We start from the raw sequence: 17,314 nt of genomic DNA on the forward strand, positions 1-17,314 counted from the left end.
TAGGTTTGAACCAGGTCCCTACACCCACCCGTTTGTACAAACCCCTTTCTGCAACCCAATCACTTCGAGTCCTCCCCTGTCCTCGCTGAGGTCCAGACACAAGCGGTAGCCCCTGCCCTGGGGACGTCAGCCCAGGATTGCCAGGGAAGTCCACCCTCCAGGGTTCCCCATCAGGCCAACCCAAACCCTGGGGGCTCCAGGCATCTCGGGCTCCGCCTCCTTTCTCTGAATCGTCTGCCATGGCTTGCTCCCCGTCCCCACAACGACCCGAGCCCCCATCACCCCCTCCCTGGCGCCCACAAGCTCCCCACCCTGAGCCATCCCAGGCCTCCTGCCATTTTCCTGTTCACTGTCCCCTGTCCTCCCGCACCCCCATCCCTGCCTCCCACTGGAATCCCCAGTCCTCGTAGTCCCCATGTCCCTGCGCCTCCGCCTTGCTCTCGCTCCCCCAGCCCCATTTCCCACTGGAGCCCCCAGTCCCCTTGCCCCACGCATCCTCATGCCCCTCCCCTGACTCCCAGCGGTCCCAAACCTCCCGAATCTCCACGCTCACGGTCCCCAGGCGTCCCCGCGCACCTAGCCCCCAGCGCCTGGATCCCTGGCCCCTGGAGTCCCAGCGCACCCGGCTCCCCGGTCCTCCTTCGGCGCATCCCCGCAGCCCGGGTCCCGGTGCCCCTCTCTCTGGGAATCCCCAGACTCCAGCCCCCAGCGCCCAGGTCCCCATCTGGCTCGCCCCGGTCCCCGTGTCCCTTCACCCCGACTCCGCTTCAGGCTCCCCAGTCCCTGTCCCCCGCGTCCCTGCAGTCCCCGCAGCCCGGGTCTCCGTGACCCCCTTCCCCGGGCGTCCCCAGACCCAGGCCCCCAGCGCCCGGGTGCCCATCTGGCGCGCCCCGGGGTCCCTGCAGTCCCTGCAGCCCCGGTCCCCGCGTCCCCCTCCCCGGGCGTCCCCAGCCCCTGTCCCCGCGTCCCCGCGTCCCCGGCCCGCGCCCGCTGACGCCATGACGCCGGCGGAGGGCGGGGCGGAGCGGGGCAGGGCGGCCAGAGGGGCGCGGGCGGCGGAGCCAGGGTCCCGCGGCGCAGCGGGAGACGCGGCCGATGGACATGGGCACGCAGGGCTCGGGGCGCAAGCGGCTCCCCAACCGGGAGCGGCTGACGGCAGAGGACGACGCGCTGAACCAGATCGCACGCGAGGTGAGCGCGGGGCCCGGCCGGAGCGGGGCGCGGGCGCCGGGCTCCGCCGCAGCTGTCGGGCGTCCGTCCGCCGGCTCGGCGGGCGGGGCGCGGGCCGGACCGGCACCTCGGTGGGTCGGGCGCGGGTCCTTCGCCGCGGGAACGGGCAGGCGACACCGAGCCCTACCCCCAGGCCCCCGGCCCCGTCCGGCCGCCGCCCCCTCGCCGAGCGGAACTGGGGTGCCGCCCCCCCTGCGCACGGTGGCCTCGGGCCGGCCTGGTGGGGGGCGAGCGCCCGACTGGGTTGTTCGCCGCATCGTGGGGGTGACGTAGGCCCGACCCCCGGAGGCCTGCGGACAGTCCCCGGAGGGCACATGGCCCTGGCGAAATGACCCGGCTCCTGTGTGTGACCCGCTGTCGTCTCGATTGTCACACAGGGGCCAGCTGGGGCGCGAACTGGGGTCTCCCTGGATCTCGTTTCTGGACCGAGGCTTAAAGCGGGCCCAGGCACGCTGAGGTTCTCATTAAAGTTTCCAGGGCAGAGTTTATTATGACGGTCGATGATGAACTTGAAGTGTGCAAATTAAAGGAGCCCCGCTAGGGTGACTTGTACAAACGCCTTTTCTTCCCACAAGAATTCAACCTTTGGGCTAAACAAACCGCAGGGGAAAGATGCCAGGGAGACCCGGGACAGCAGGTTCCCTGGGAAGGGGTGAGACTCTTGGGGCCCACAGGGGACAGAGCTTGGCTTGTCATGTCACAGAACACCTTTGTACGCCTTCTGGATTGCCTAGCCAGCGTGCTCACTGTAGACAGGCCCCCCTCCCCATCCACTCTCTTCCAAGTGTTGGAGTGTGATGGAGAGGCTGTCTACATGTCTTTATCATCACGTGGAAAAACCTCCAGGCGGTGTAGACTGCGGTGTCTGGTTGCCTCACTCAGCTATTTATGGAGGTCCACTCTAGTACCAGTTCTTAGATGATTGGCTTTTATGGACTCGTGGCTGTCGCTCAGTATTTGTTGAATATTGAATGAATAAATGCGTTTATTTTTCTCCATGTGGGAAGAAACTGGGCTTTCCAGGAAAACTCCTATTCAGCCCTTAAAACCCATGGTAGATTTGTGTCCTGTGTGGGACCTCCCCCATCAGCCCAGGCAGAGGTCTCCCCGCCTGCACTCGGGCTCCTCTAGGTTTTGCTCCCTACACCTGCCGTGGTGGTCACGTGGCTTCAGCCATTTCTGTTCACCTGTCCGACCCCCGTGGAAGGCGGCCACGAGGCAGGCACCGTCTTACTCATTTCGCATCCCCAGCGTTCAACACAGAGCCGGGCACATAGTAAGTGCTGCTAAGTCTCTGTTATATTGCCTAAAAAACCTAAGGGGTACGAGGCACTTACAGTACATGTGGCTAAATATAGGCGCTTGCTAAATGTAGCAGCTTGAACATAATCCCCACCCCTGTGAAGACGGTCATGTAAGTAAGTGTTTAAACATAAAACCAAACAGGTGTTCTCCGGGAGGCCTGAGGTGACACGATCCGTGGGCCTTGTCTTTCCAGCAGTAGTTGCAGACAGAGGAAGGAGACTGAGGGTCCCGAAGTCCACCCCGTGTCTGCTGGATTTTATTAAAACAGACTGAAAGGAAAAGCCAAGGGATGCTCCTGGGGGGAGAGCCTTGAGGTGCAGAGTAACCGGGCACCCACGGGCCTGCCTCCCAGCCTGGGGACGCAGTTGGCGGTGACAAATTCAGACACGGGCGTCAGACCCAGGACTGGAGCTGCACACAACTCCTCTGTGCTATCCTAGTCAGCCCCTTCCCGGTCTCTGTTTTTTCATCTTTAAAATGGGAAAAAGACCTCCCCTGAGGCTGTCAGGAGTAACGGAAGTGAGCAGCAGACGTAAAGTGAGTCACTGGCTAGATGTAAGGACTACAGGCTTGCAGCGTCCCAATAACCCCGGCCATGTAGCTGTTCCGAGTGCTGAGTGGCAGCTATCTGTCATGTTGGAAGGAACCGATGCAAATACATTTTACTGCCAACTGAATTCTGTCTCCCAACTGTGAAAATTAGAATCACTATTCAAATGGCAAATATCTATTCACCATGGAGTTCTAGAGAGTTCTTATAAAAATCAACAAAATTATTTTAAAGTTTCATATGAATACTTTCTCATTTGCTCATTGACTCAGCAGATACATGCTGCTCTTTCTGAAGCCCTGTCCTAGGGAGACTGGGATTCAGGGATGGACTTAAAGAGCATCCGCCCTTGAGGAGTTGGGGTCTGACTTAGAGCATGACAATAATAGAAGACAGGAAGAGATCTGAGATTAAAAGGATATTGGCCCCTGAAGGTTTGGAAATGAGAGAGTAACAATTGATCGATGGGACTAAGAGTAGCAATCAGAGGCGGCTCCCTGGAGGAAGTGGCATTTTGCGTTATTCTTGAAGAAACCCTGACCTGGACTGGCCTCCACGAGGGGAAATGTTCTGGCTGGAGGGCAGATTCTCCAGGCACCGTCCCCAGGGTGGTGGCCCCTGGTCTCCACAGCGTTTCTGCAGCCGGCTCTGCTGGGCGTCTCTGCAGGTGGCCTCATCCTCAGGCTGCCTTGCTTTAGCAGACACTGCCCACCCCTCCGAACCCACATGCCCCATCTCTTCTGGTGGCTCTGTCCTGGGAGCTGGAAGCATCTTCCCTGACAAATCTCGCAAGTCTCCCCCGCCACTCCTGAGCCAAGCTCTCTGACCAGGACAGCCAAGCTCTCTGACCGCGGCACGGGGGCAGGGCAGGGAAGGTTACCAGTGATCAATCAGGCCTCTCCTGGAAATGGGAAATGGGGGGACGTGGCCTCCCCCGAAGCTCTTGGGGGGCCTGACGGAAAAAATCAAGAGGCCTCAGAAAAGTGGCAGGGGGTGGGGCAGGCTTGGGTCAGGCAGGCCCCCAGGAATGTGCACTCAGAGGATAAGTGAATTCCAGGCTGCGATGATGGAGTCGGGCAGGGACAGGGAGCAATGGGGACGGGGGTGGGGTGTGAGGGGGGCAGCGGGGAACGGGGGCAGGACCACAGTGGAGAGCTGGCTGCATCCCCCTCGATGGCTTCGGACTCTCTATGTGGAGGAACAGGAAGCAGGGACCCAGTGGAAGCTCTGCTTTTATATTTCCGCAGTTCCCTTATGGTCTCACTCCAGGCAAGTTGATAGTAAATGGAGCTGTAACTTGAAAACGCTGCAGATGCGTTTGCAGGAGTGGCTTATTTCTCGCTGTCTGAGGTGGGATTCAGGCAACATGTTTACAGGAAGAAGGTCCAGTAAGCTACCTTGAGACGCTGGGGCAGCATGTCTCTCACCCCCGGGGAGGCGTGTCTGAAAGCAGATGTAGTTTTCTCTCCCACCGCCTTGAGCGTTCTGCTCAGGATTCTGGTAGCATCCACACCTCTCATCCCATGCTCCGCCGGGAGTGCGAGCGTGTTGTCTCAGAACACCAGCCATTTGCGTTTCCAGTACAAGGACGTCGGCTCTGCAGGCTGCAGGAGACCGGCCCTTGGGTGAGCTCACCGTCCAGTGAACGCTGGTGGGGTTTCCTTCCTCTCTCACAGCACAGCGACCCCCCACGACTGTGGCCTCCTCTCCAAGGTAGTCTCGCTGGGACGCTGCCCTCGGGGTACCCCCACCAGGGTACTTCCCAGGTTCCCCCCTATTGGCGGAAGTTGACCCCTGACCTGTGAGAGCAGCTGTTCTGGGTTTATGACCCCTCCCCTTCACTAGAGAAGCGCCCATGGCCCCATAAGGGTCAACCTTTCCGGGGAGGGGAGTTAAGACCTCGTACCCCAGGGCCAGCAACTGACCCAGGGGAGTGAGGATGCAGGAAGCCCCACCCCACCCATTTGCCTCCTAAAGGAACCGACAACGGGGTGCAGGTCACCCTCCACGGCCCCCAAGGGAGGGCCCAAGGGCAGGCTCCACTGAGGCCACCTCCCTTCCCCCCAGCCCCTCACCGCCCCCCACTGACAGTGCTCCCTGGACAGAACACTCACCTCCAAACCCCAGCCCCGGGCTCCACTTCTGGCCACCTAGCTTAGGACAGCCTCCTTGCCTCACTCTGGGTGGTCCCACGAATACAAAATGTTCTGTCCTAAAGCTCCTGGTCACTTGCTGTGCTCCCACCCCTCATCCTTCCCAAATAGCCCCAGAGAGATCACCCTGTTCTGAAGGACCCTGACCGCTTTTCCAGTCCAGTCTTGAGGCCATTTGAGGGCCCAGTTTGGGCGTGGGCCTCTGTGTAGAGCGGCCCCAAAGTCTGGTTCCGTTGGACCCCCGCTTCCCCTTCTTCCGGCTCTTGGCAGGCAGGTCTGACTCCTCTGGAGTCAGAAGTGAGCCCTGACGGCACGATGCAGGCTGCTGGTGTGCGGGCACGGCCCGTGCCCTTGGGTGAGGTCACACGGGGGTGGCACGGCCCGTGCCCTCGGGTGAGGTCACAAGGGGGTGGCATCTACAATATGGGCTTCCTGCAGCTGGTTTCCCTCCATTTGAACCATCACCTTCACTTGTTTCTCCCCAACAAGTTTGCTTGTCTGAAGCTGGCCAGTGCATGCAGACCGTTTGGACCGGAGGGTGAAATCTATCCAGTGTGGCCAGCGGTTTGGGACTGGGGTGGTGTCAGAGCCCCTCCTTCCAGGGTGGGAAGAGGTGAGGGGCCTTCAGACACCTCCACCCCCGCCCCCAGTTCCCCCCAGTTCTAATGCAACCACTGTGGGGTGACCCCGGGCTCCTCCCCGGCTCGTCGTCCTGAGACGATCATATCTTGGTGCATCAGTAACAGGCATTAGGAATATGACAAGATGAGCCTTCCGAGTGGATGTGTGTCACGGTCTGAGCTGTCAGGGGAATGGCCCGCACCCTGCCTGTGACCTGGGGCTGATTCCCGACAAGACGGTTCTGGATGGGGGGTGGGCAGTCCTGCTGGGCTCCCATGATCTGTGGGCCCCGCCCCACGGCTATTTCTGTCAGAGGGCCAGCTGTCTCCCTGTCCCTTTTCTGGGCAACTCTGTGATGACTCATGGGTTTAGTAGTCGGGGCTGTGAATGCGTGTGGAGGACCTGAAGCATCTGCTCCATAGAGTGACCATCAGGGACCTGGGTTCTCACTGAGCCTGTCACCTGTGAGCCTTGTCAGGGTTCAGGAGGGACATGGGGGAGAGGTGGCGACCGAGGGTGCTTTTAAGATCTGAGGTGGGTCAGGGACTCCCAGAAGCTTCTCCCCTGTAAGTGTATGCCATCCCATCGGAAGAGTTTAGAGCATCTCTGTTGGACGTGGAGAAACCGCTTCAAGATGCTCGGTGACTTGTCTGAGGTCATCTAGTAACTCAGAGGTGTCAGGTCATCGTCCAGGCTGTTTCCTGGATCAGAGTCTTGGCTCCACGCAAGGCCCTATTCCAGGCGGTGCCCTGCAGTTAAGCTGACTTGCTTCCCATCTCAGGCACTGTTGTCCTCAACTGCCCTCTGAACCATCAGGCTTAACATTGCATGTTCAGTTCAGTTCAGTCGCTCAGTCGTGTCCGACTCTCTGCGACCCCATGAATCACAGCACACCAGGCCCCCCAGTCCATCACCAACTCCCGGAGTTCACTCAGACTCACGTCCATTGAGTCGGTGATGCCATCAGCCATCTCATCTTCTGTCGTCCTCTTCTCCTCCTGCCCCCAATCCCTCCCAGCATCAGAGTCTTTTCCAATGAGTCAACTCTTCACATCAGGTGGCCAAAGCACTGGAGTTTCAGCTTCAGCATCATTCCTTCCAAAGAAATCCCAGGGCTGATCTCCTTCAGAATGGACTGGTTGGATCTCCATGCAGTCCAAGGGACTCTCAAGAGTCTTCTCCAACACCACAGTTCAAAAGCATCAATTCTTCAGCACTCAGCTTTCTTAACAGTCCAACTCTCACATCCATACATGACCACTGGAAAAACCATAGCCTTGAGTAGACGGACCTTTTTTGGCAAAGTAATGTCTCTGCTTTTCAATATGCTGGTCATAACTTTTCTTCCAAGGAGTAAGCGTCTTTTCATTTCATGGCTGCAGTCACCATCTGCAGTGGTTTTGGAGCCCCCAAAAATAAAGTCTGATGCTGTTTCCACTGTTTCCCCATATATTTCCCATGAAGTGATGGGACCAGATGCCATGATCTTCGTTTTCTAAATGTTGAGTTTTACGCCAACTTTTTCACTCTCCTCTTTCACTTTCATCAAGAGGCTTTTGAGTTCCTCTTCACTTTCTGCCATAAGGGTGGTGTCATCTGCATATCTGAGGTTATTGATATTTCTCCCAGCAATCTTAATTCCAGCTTGTGCTTCTTCAAGTCCAGCATTTCTCATGATGTACTCTGCATATAAGTTAAATAAGCAGGGTGACAATATACAGCCTTGACGTACTCCTTTTCCTATTTGAAACCAGTGTGTTGTTCCATGTCCAGTTCTAACTGTTGCTTCCTGACCTGCATACAAATTTCTCAAGAGGCAGGTCAGGTGGTCTGGTATTCCCATCTCTTGAAGAATTTTCCACAGTTTATTGTGATCCACACAGTCAAAGGCTTTGGCATAGTCAATAAAGCAGAAATAGATGTTTTTCTGGAACTCTCTTCTTTTTCGATGATCCAGCAGATGTTGGCAATTTGATCTTTGGTTCCTCTGCCTTTTCTAAAACCAGCTTGAACATCTGGAAGTTCACAGTTCACGTGTTGCTGAAGGCTGGCTTGGAGAATTTTGAGCATTACTTTACTAGCATGTGACATGAGATGAGTGCAATTGTGCGGTACTTACTGTTTCTCCTCCTCCTCTTTTTTTTTTCACACTTTCATCTTTAAAAATTAATTTTATGTCATTAAAGTAATGTTTGTTTTCACCCTGGTCCCATATTCTCAGGCCATTCTCCACACAACAGCTGGATGGTCCTTCTAAAACATGTCAGATTGTGTCATAATGGCTTTCCATATCCCTCAGTAAAAGCCAAGCTCTTAATGGGCTTTGTTGTTGTTCATTCAACAACCCCATGGACGGTAGCACCCAGGCTCTTCTGTCCTCCACTGTCTCCCAGAGTTTGCTCAAATTCATGTCCATTGAGTCGGTGATGCCATCCAACCATCTCATCCTCTGTCATCCCTTTCTCCTCCCACCTTCAATCTTTCCCAGCATCAGGGTTTTTTCCAGTGACTCAGCTCTTCACATTAGGTGGCCAAAGTATTGGAGCTTCAGCTTCAGCAACAGTCCTTCCAATGAGTATTCAAAGCTGATTTCCTTTAGGATGGACTGGCTAACGGCCTTATAAGACCCTAAATGACCTGGTAATGGGCCCCCCATTTGTAAATAATACGCGTGTGCACTATTCATTGATTTTCAACTGTCAGCACCACGTGCCGGCCTCCTGATTGGAGGGGAGGACTTGGGTCTGTGGGTCTAGCTCAGGCTCACTCCCCGCTTTCTCCCCCCTCTTCTTCACGTCATAGTGACATTGCGCTTATAGATTCATAAATGACCGCTAGCAGAACAACAGACTGGTTAAGAGTGTGGGGGCCCAAGTCAGTTTTCCTTTTTCCTGGGTTCAGTCCCCGATCCTTCCACTTACTCTGTGACCTCAGGCAAGTTCCTTAACCACTTTGTGTCTCTGTTCCCTCATCTGTAAGATGGGAACATTTTAAGAGTATGCTTCTTCCCGGGTTTTATGGGGGTAAATGAAGTATTTCATGAGAAGACCTCAGAAGGAGACCAGAACATGCTCAGTGAACACTGGTGGTGATGACGTAGTGTGATAGCGCTAAGTGCAGAGCCAACAAGTATACGATTATGTTTTTCTTTATACAACTTTCTGCTTTTTTTGGAGTTCATTATTTCCTTTTTTCCCCAATCGCTCATCTCTTTGTGTATCTCTCATGCCTAATTTCTCACGAGCTTTTGAACAGAAACCTTCGCAATATTATTTTCTATGTGATTAAATGAATCTATCAGTTCCACTTTATGCCCTCCTGGAAATCTCCCCCCGAGAGCTCTGTGCAGTCTGCGCTGAGTGCTCTCGGGCTTTGTGTCAGCTGCCCTCCCCTTTGCCGCTTCTTTGTTGCTGTCGATGCATCAGTGTGTGCTGGATTCTGCACTGTCTTCTTTCTTGAGCTACTAACTCATTTTGTTGGAACACACCCTTCAGTAGCTTTTGAGAGAGAGCACCTTTTCTAAGCGCTTGCATGTCTGAAAATGTCTTTATTGTACCCTCACACTTGATAGTTCAGCTGAGTATAGAGTTCTAGGTTAGAATAATTTTTTTCTGAAGAATGACAGAGATTTCTATGTATACTTTGAAATTATTTCCAGCGTGTATTGTTAACTGGAAAAAAAGCAATGTGCAGAAAATGAAGATAGCATGCCATCGCTCAGGTGAGGAGGTCTGTGACTTGCCTGCATTTGCATAAGGAAACTGGCAGAAAGTACATAAAAGCAATGTGGAGATGTAAGTGGAAACGTAGATTTGTTAAGTGTAACTTTGTACTCCTTTGATATTTGATTTTTATGTGATTTTCTCTCTTTATTTTTGGCTCTGCTGGGTCTTCCCTGCTGCACGGCCTCTTCTGTAGTCGTGGAAGCGGGGACTGCTCTCTAGCTGCAGTGTGCAGACTTCTGATTGTAGCGCCTTCTCGGTGCGGAGCTAGGGCTCTAGGCGCGCGGCTTCAGCAGCTGTGCTGCACGGGCTTCGTTGCTCCACGGCGTGTGGAATCCTCCCGATCAGGGATGGGACTCGTGTCTCCTGTATTACCAGGTGGGCTCTTTACCACTGAGCCACCAGGGAAGCTCTGTATTACCTATTTAATAAAATAAAATAATAAATACCAAAAATGTATAATTAACTGTTTCCTACCATAATTATGAAGACTTTTTTTCCATTTTATTCTAGCTTTCAGGATTGCTTTGATCATTTTGATGCCTTATATATTCTCAGTATCTTGTGTAACATCTATTTTTACACTCTACAAGCTTTCAGGATCCTCTCTTGATTCTCAGTATTCTGGATTTTATTTTTACATTCATTCAATCTGGAAATGTATATCCTAAAATTCTGGGATATTTTCTGAAAAATTTCCCCTTCCCACTGTTTGCTCTGTTCTTTTAAAGAAACTCCTGTTGATAGAATTAGCTTCTTTTTTCCTCTTATTTTCTAGCTTTTTGTATTTTGGTGATACTTTATGGCTGATTACTCAGCTTTATCTTCCCCTCCTTCTACTAAACTTATTTGTCCTATATTTTATTTCTAAGAGTATCCGTTTGTTTGTTTGGGTTCTGTGGTCCATTTTTATAGCATCCTTTTTGGTCACTAATGCAGTACCTTTTTCTGTCATTCTGAGGAGTATTTATTTTGGTTTTCTGATTGTTCCTGAAAATTGCTTTTGTTCCCTGTGTGATGGTCTATTCCTTTCTGTCCTTTGTGTGATTTGGCCTCTGTCTTTAACCTTGGAGCCCTTCCCAGAGGTGTGATGATCCTTGGATCCATTCATGTATGAGGATGAGGCACTAAAAAACTGGGAGACAATTTGAGGGAAGGCTAGGAGGGCTTCCCAGATGGCACTAGTGGTAAAGAACCCACCTGCCAATGCAGGAGACATGGGAGAAGGAAGTGGCAACCCACCCCAGTATTCTTGCCTGGAGAATCCAGAGGAGAGCCACAGAGGAGGCTGGTGGGTAACAGTCTATGAGATCGCAAAGAGTCAGACACAGCTGAGTACATAGGAGGGTAAATACCACAAGATTCGGCCAGGACACCTCCTGGGGTGCGGTGGGGTGGCGGAGGTGTTGGCCCCAGACTTTAAGTAGCTCCTCAGGGCACCGGCACACAGTCAGGATTTGAACCCGAGTCCCCCTGTCTTCAAGGCCAGCACCTTGACCACAGAGGAAATGCTGCTTAATGCGAACAAACCAAGCCTCTCTAATTTGGTACCTAGAGATGGAGTTTTGTTTTTGATGAAGGGGGTAGAAGAGGTTGAGAAGAAAGTTGGAAAATAGTTTGAGACTTATACCAAGGAAGAGGTTAAGTCCATGCAGCCCAAACTGGAGAACTGGTCACAACTGTGTGCTTTTACTCAGAGTGGAAAAATGTCAAATTAGGTGAGCAAACAGCGTTATTTTAAAAAATAAGATTTTCATAGCTTCAGGCATCAAGAAGAATTCATTTGTTGGTTCGGAAAATTCTCTTAAGATCTGAGAGGTATTTTCCATAAAACAAATAGAAAATACCTGGAGAGGTTAGGTAGGCAGAATGTGATACCGTCTTGGCAGCGGGTGAGCCCCTGGATCAGCAAGAGCCAGAGCCAGAGCCGTCCAGTGCCTCCCCTGGCGGATTAAGTTGCGATGTTCCCACCCACTCCTTGGCTCAGAGGAGTGAACGAAAAATCCCGCAGTGGTCACAGTACTGTTTCAGCAAGCAGAAACCAGGAGATCTAAAGTTGTTCGTTAGGCTTTTAACCTCCCTCACATAAGTTTATTCATTTTTCCACCCTTACCCTTGATTACTTTTTGCTTCGTATCTTCTTTTGTGATGTCTCTTGTTGTTGTGCCTTTTAATATGCTTTCTAGATTGGTCATAGCTTTTCTTCCAAGGAGCAAGCATCTTTTGATTTCACGGCTGCATGCTGTGATTTTGGAGCCCAAGAAAATAAAGTCTCTCACTGTTTCCACTGTTTCCCCATCTATTTGCCATGAAGTGATGGGACTAGATGCCATGATCTTAGTTTTTTGGTTTTTTTTTTTTTTTGAATGTTGAATTTTAAGCCAACTTTTTCACTCTCCTCTTTCACTTTCATCAAGAGGCTCTTTAGTTCACTTTCTGCCATAAGGGTGATGTCATCTGCATATCTGAGGTTATTGGTATTTCTTCCAGTAATCTTGATTCCAGCTTGTGCTTTATCCAGCACTGTGGTGTTGGAGAAGACTCTTGAGAGTCCCTTGGACTGCAAGGAGACCAAACCAGTCAATCCTAAAGGAAATCAGTCCTGAATATTCATTGGAAGGACTGATGCTGAAGCTGAAACTCCAATACTTTGACCACCCTATACGAAGAGCCAACTCTTTGGAAAAGACCCTGATGCTGGGAAAGATTGAAGGCAGGAGGAGAAGGGGACGACAGAGGATGAGATGGCTGGATGGCATCACCAACACTATGGACATGAGTTTGAGCAAGCTCTGGGAGTTGGTGATGGACAGGGAGGCCTGACGTGCTGCAGTCCATGAGGTTGCAAAGAGTCAGACACGGCTGAGCCACTGAACTGAACTTGTTGTGCGGTCACTAAGTCATGTCCGACTCTTTGCGCCCCCATGGACTGCAGCATGCCAGGCTCCCCTGTCCTTCACTATCTCCCGGAGTTTACTCAAATTCATATCCGTTGAGTCAGTTATTCTCTCTAACCATTTCAGGCACATGAGAAGATGTGGAGTTTTCCAGGTTGACACTGGGAGAGATGGAATTTCCGTATTGATTAAACAACTAACACAACCCCACCCTGGATGCCCTAAAATATAGCTTGAAGTCACCCCTGAAGCCCTCAGAGCAGAGCTGGCCAGTAGGACTTTCTGTGATGATGGAGATGCTCTGTGTCTATGCTGTGTTGCTATCGAGCACTTGAAATGTAGCTAGTACAGCTAAGGAACTGCATTTTAATTCATGCTTCGTTTTACTTCCTTTAAATATAAATAGACACCCCTGGTTGGTGGCTACCGTGTTGGACAGCACAGCTCTTGAGCAATGATTTATTCTTTGTTGAAATCTGCTGTCCTGGAGGTGTGCTCTCTATTGCAGAAGCTGTTGATTCTCATCAGGAGAGGGGTGACAGGTGGACAGGCCTGGCGTCCCGCAGGCTGGAAGTGAGTCCAGCCCAGGGAGAACGCACCGGGCAGCGGGAGGAGCACAGTCAGGCTTTTGAAGTCGTGTGTCCGTAGGCAAGTTAGTGAGTCCGAGTCTCCTTCCCTTTGTCTATGACAGAGGAATAACGTTTTCCATGCGGTTGTGGTGATGAGTGGAGCTTCCCTGGTGTCCCCGTGGTGAAGGATCCACCTGCCAGTGCAGGAAGCAGCAGACTCAGGTTCGATGCCTGGACCAAGAAGATCCGCTGGAGGAGGAAATGGCAACCCGCTGCAGTATTCTTGCCTGGAGAATCCCATGGACAGACGAGCCTGGCGGGCTACAGTCCATGGGGTCAAAAAGAGGTGGACACGACTGAGCAACTGAGCATGCATGTGGTAATGAGTTGTGCCAGGAAATGGAGAGCATCTGCTGGGGACAGGAAATACACGATGGTTCTGGTGGGTGCCTGGGTACCTGGTGGGCGCTAACTGGATAGTGGTTATTTTCTCCCTCCTGCTGGCTGTGTTCCTCTCTACCAAGGGACAGCAGTACTGCTGGACTGGCCAGGATGTGCCCCGGGCATCACTGATGCAGAGACAGGGGTGATTGGCAGGTGGATTCTTTACCACTGAGCCACCCTCCCTCATAAGATGAGGACTGTAACGAGAGACCAGGATCAAGATAAGGAAAGAGAGTGGCCTATAGGAAAAGTGTCAGAAAAATACAGGAGAGACGATCTCCTGTGTGTTGGGCCGGGGGAAACAGACAGCCCTTGGCTCTGGGTCAATGAACTCAGAGGAAAAGCTCTCACTGCTACCCCTTTAAATACGCTAACCCCATAAACTTTGTTTAGTATCAGAACCCTGTGTGCTTTCTTATACTTTAGAGCTTGTGTTCAATTCTTTGGCCTTGAGATGGAAGGGACCCTCCGCTTTCGATCGTTTTTTGCTTCTTGGCCTTGAACTGAAGAACCAGTAATAAGATGCTGTCAGATTTTTCAAGCCCCTTTACTGTCAGGCAGCCAAGCCCTGGTGTCGGGCCTCTGGTTAATGTCCCGGAGATGACGGCCCACTTCACCCAGGCCATGTCCCGCGCCATTTATCTTTGGGTTTATCTGACCTCTCAGAAGCTACTAAGCTACCTGCCTATTTTTAACCTGTGTCTGGAGCCAGCTCCAGAATGAAGTGGCCACATGAGCCACGATGAGGTGGTGACCACACAGCCTTCCAAATCTTCACTCCACTTTCTCGGGCTTTTCCTCTTTTGTGTCGGGGTTTGCCAGCCTCGGGATTACTGACATTGGGCCGGATGCGGGGGTGGGGGGAGGGTTTCTGGACATAGCAGAATGTTTAGCAGCATCCCTGGCTTCCACCCAGGAGTGACGACCGCAAGGGCCCCAGAGGGCAGAGCAGCCTGTGGAGAACCATCGTGTTTCCTGTTCCCACTGGGAGTGTACCTTAGCTCTGGACCACACACCTCGCCTCCAGAAACCTGGTTCCTTTGCTCTCACCTCTGATCGGTGGCTGCAGCTGCTCCCCAGGAGGGCAGAAAGCACCAGCTGACCAAACCACATGGTCCTGGGAGTTTTCCCAATTAAACCTCCCAGAAGTTACTCTGAGGGCCCGCCTACTCTGGAAAGCTGTGGTGGACCTGTTCTAGGAGTAGCCGTGCAGACTCAGGAAGTTGGGATGTTCACAGCAAATTCGATGAGCCTTTGCTGAGTACCAGGGGGCCCTTGAGTTGACGGTGGGGTGCGAGGGGCGTGGGGAGAGGCTAAGGGGGGCTGGAATGGACCCTGAGAGGCAGGTACAGCAGTAACTCCGGCTGCCTCCATGGAAGGTGGGCTGGCACGAAGGTGGGGGCTGGTGAGAGGTGGTCTTTTGTGTTACATCCTATTAGAGAGAGTGGCTCCTTTGTGCCCACTGGAGACGCCCTTTGCCCTCTGGATGTGCTTGAGGGCCATCAGGCCAACATCAGGCCCAATTCGGCCAGGACTGCAGAGCAGAGCTGTCTGCCACCAGGCCGTGTCTGCCTGTCTTTCTCTCTGGGAAAAGCCCCAGGCCCACGGCTCTGGGGACAGCAGAGATGAGGTGGCGTCGTCCACGCGGTCACCACGGTGAGCACTGCGGAGAGTCAGCTCTGCCCTGGGAGCGGGGACACTGCAGGGTTGACCTTCCCAGCCAGCTGGGTCCTGTCCCCCCAGCCCACAGGCTCTGCCCAGCACCCTCCAGCTCCACGCTGGGGATTCAGCAAGAGATGAAGACATAGAGGTGCTGCTGGACACTGCCCGGACACAGCTAAGTGTAGCCACCTGCAACCCCCCCATCCTGTAACCCTGAGGGGGGCATCTCCTTACAGCACCCACCCCCCCGGACAAGGGAAGCAGCCTGGGACAAGCATCGGCCCAGTAAGTGGCCGGGCCTGGGAAGACACTGCTGGCTGACTTGATGTCCCCAAAAGGGCAGGGACGGGGCAGTGTATCTGGCCAAGGGAGCCCAGGCTGCTGCCTTGTCCTTTTAGAACCAGGAGGCCTCCATGGCTGGGTATGACCCTAGCGCCTGCCAGCATCACTGCTCATTCGAAATCCCAGGTGTGTTGTGGGCAGGGAGGACCCCCCCAACTTCCACGTCACCAGTAGGGGTGGTGCTGGCAGCCCATTAATACTGCAGATCCCCAGGGAGGCCCGCCCCCCCATCAGAAGGAGGCTGGGTGTCGGACGACATGAAGACTGGTGACCAGCACACTTTCACAGGGCTAAAATCGTCCCCGTGCCTCCCAAGAGGCACAGTTGCTTTTGACATTTGTAGCTGAACTTCTTAAAACAGATGACCAGTCCTGGGCCCTGTGAGGACCCCTCTGTGTGCTGGGGTCTTTGCTCATCTTGTTCTTTAGGAAGTTCTGTGCAGCCCCGTCTCCCCATACTTCCAGAGTGAGAACCAGGAGAATCAGCCATCCCAAGGGCTCACCTCCCCCGCCCATCCAGGGCCTCGCTTCCCTCTGGATTCCCTGGGGCCCAAAGGCCTGTGAGTCACCCCGGACGCTGCAGAGACGAGGCAGGAAGTGACCGTTAGCCGTGGGGATGCTCTCTGTTCTGTCATATTGCCCTCCGAGGTTTAGAGCTCTGGCTTCTGTTTTAATGTACAGTTTTCAAAGAAAAACACAGACATACCGCATCCCTCTCATGCTTGGAAAATTCAACTTTAAGATTCCTTTCACTTAGATTTTTGCTTGGTGAACAGTGCCACAATTTTCTTCTTTTTTTTTTTTATCTTTCCTAAACATCTTTTCCAACTTTCCCTAAACGTGATGAGGCAGATGATAAATTACCCTGAATACCGGATGCCGTGGGCGGGTTGCCTTGCAGTTTGGCATTGTGTCCAACACTAGCCAATCGTCTGCTTTTTAAATATGATTAAATGTAGAAAAACACAGCAGGTGAAAAGCACAACGTATGTAACGTGCATCGTATACTGCGTGGTTCAGCTCGCTCTGTCTGTGCTGCTCCATATACGGCTTTTCAAATGTTGAATTCTGTCGGGTGAGGCTGCGCCCGGCCTGTCGGTGGGTTTCACGGGCATCCTTTAGAGGATCGTCATGCCCCCTGTCTCGGGCCCTGGCCGCATTCCGTGGTAGATGGTCCATTTCTTCCGGAGAAGTATAAGCTGGCCCAGCCCTGCTGCCCCCTGGATCTGGGATGCGGGTCCTTCACTCTTCTTACAGCACCAGGTCCTGGGCAGTAGGGTGAGGACGTGGTGTTGGGAGGACTCAGGAGAAGACGCCTGTTGGTGGCCGGGGTCTGGGCTTCCCTCCGACCTCACCCTCCCGGAGGTCACTTCCTCTGGGAGGCCCCGGGCTGCGCGTCTCCCACCCCCAGGCCTGAGACGAGCGTCCTTCCCGGTGCCCGCAGCTCCTCTGTCCCCGCAGCTGTGGGCTGGCTGCTGCCTCCTTGTCTCCGCCCTCTCTGCACCCCCCACACCCAGCAGCCTGTATGCTCTCCTTTCTGGGGGCTGTGCCACGTCCAGTGCCCCTGAGACCCGTGCACCGGGCACACGGGAGGCCCTCTCAGCCCACCTGGTGACTGAACACAGCTCAAAGCATAAGCCAGCGTTCCTCTTCAGGTGGCTGGGGACTAGTGTCCTCCAATTAAAAGGAAAGCCTTTGCATGTGGCGTTTTTCTTCCAAGGAGTTTCATCTGCCTTTACTACACGCAGTGGGTTTCTTGGCCACTCATTCTGCGTCCTGACAGCCTCTGCAGGCGCCAGCACAGGTCAGGAGCCGGAGTC

The 17,314-nt window shown here is 53.3% G+C and overlaps 1 protein-coding gene across 24 annotated transcripts in view; it reads left to right on the forward strand.

Annotated features, from left to right (window-relative positions):
• The first annotated feature begins 1,021 nt into the window (after positions 1-1,021).
• LRRFIP1 (LRR binding FLII interacting protein 1) overlaps positions 1,022-17,314 on the forward strand; it is a 161,595-nt gene continuing 145,302 nt past the window's right edge. For all 24 annotated transcript variants that reach the window (XM_055586572.1, XM_055586576.1, XM_055586577.1 and 21 more), the window contains exon 1: positions 1,022-1,191. In XM_055586572.1, coding sequence (XP_055442547.1) covers positions 1,096-1,191 — 96 coding nt within the window. In that variant the 5' untranslated portion in view covers positions 1,022-1,095. The remainder of the gene's footprint in view (positions 1,192-17,314) is intronic.

The sequence above is a fragment of the Bubalus kerabau genome, chromosome 6, assembly GCF_029407905.1.
Source record: "Bubalus kerabau isolate K-KA32 ecotype Philippines breed swamp buffalo chromosome 6, PCC_UOA_SB_1v2, whole genome shotgun sequence".
Lineage (NCBI taxonomy): Eukaryota > Metazoa > Chordata > Mammalia > Artiodactyla > Bovidae > Bubalus > Bubalus kerabau.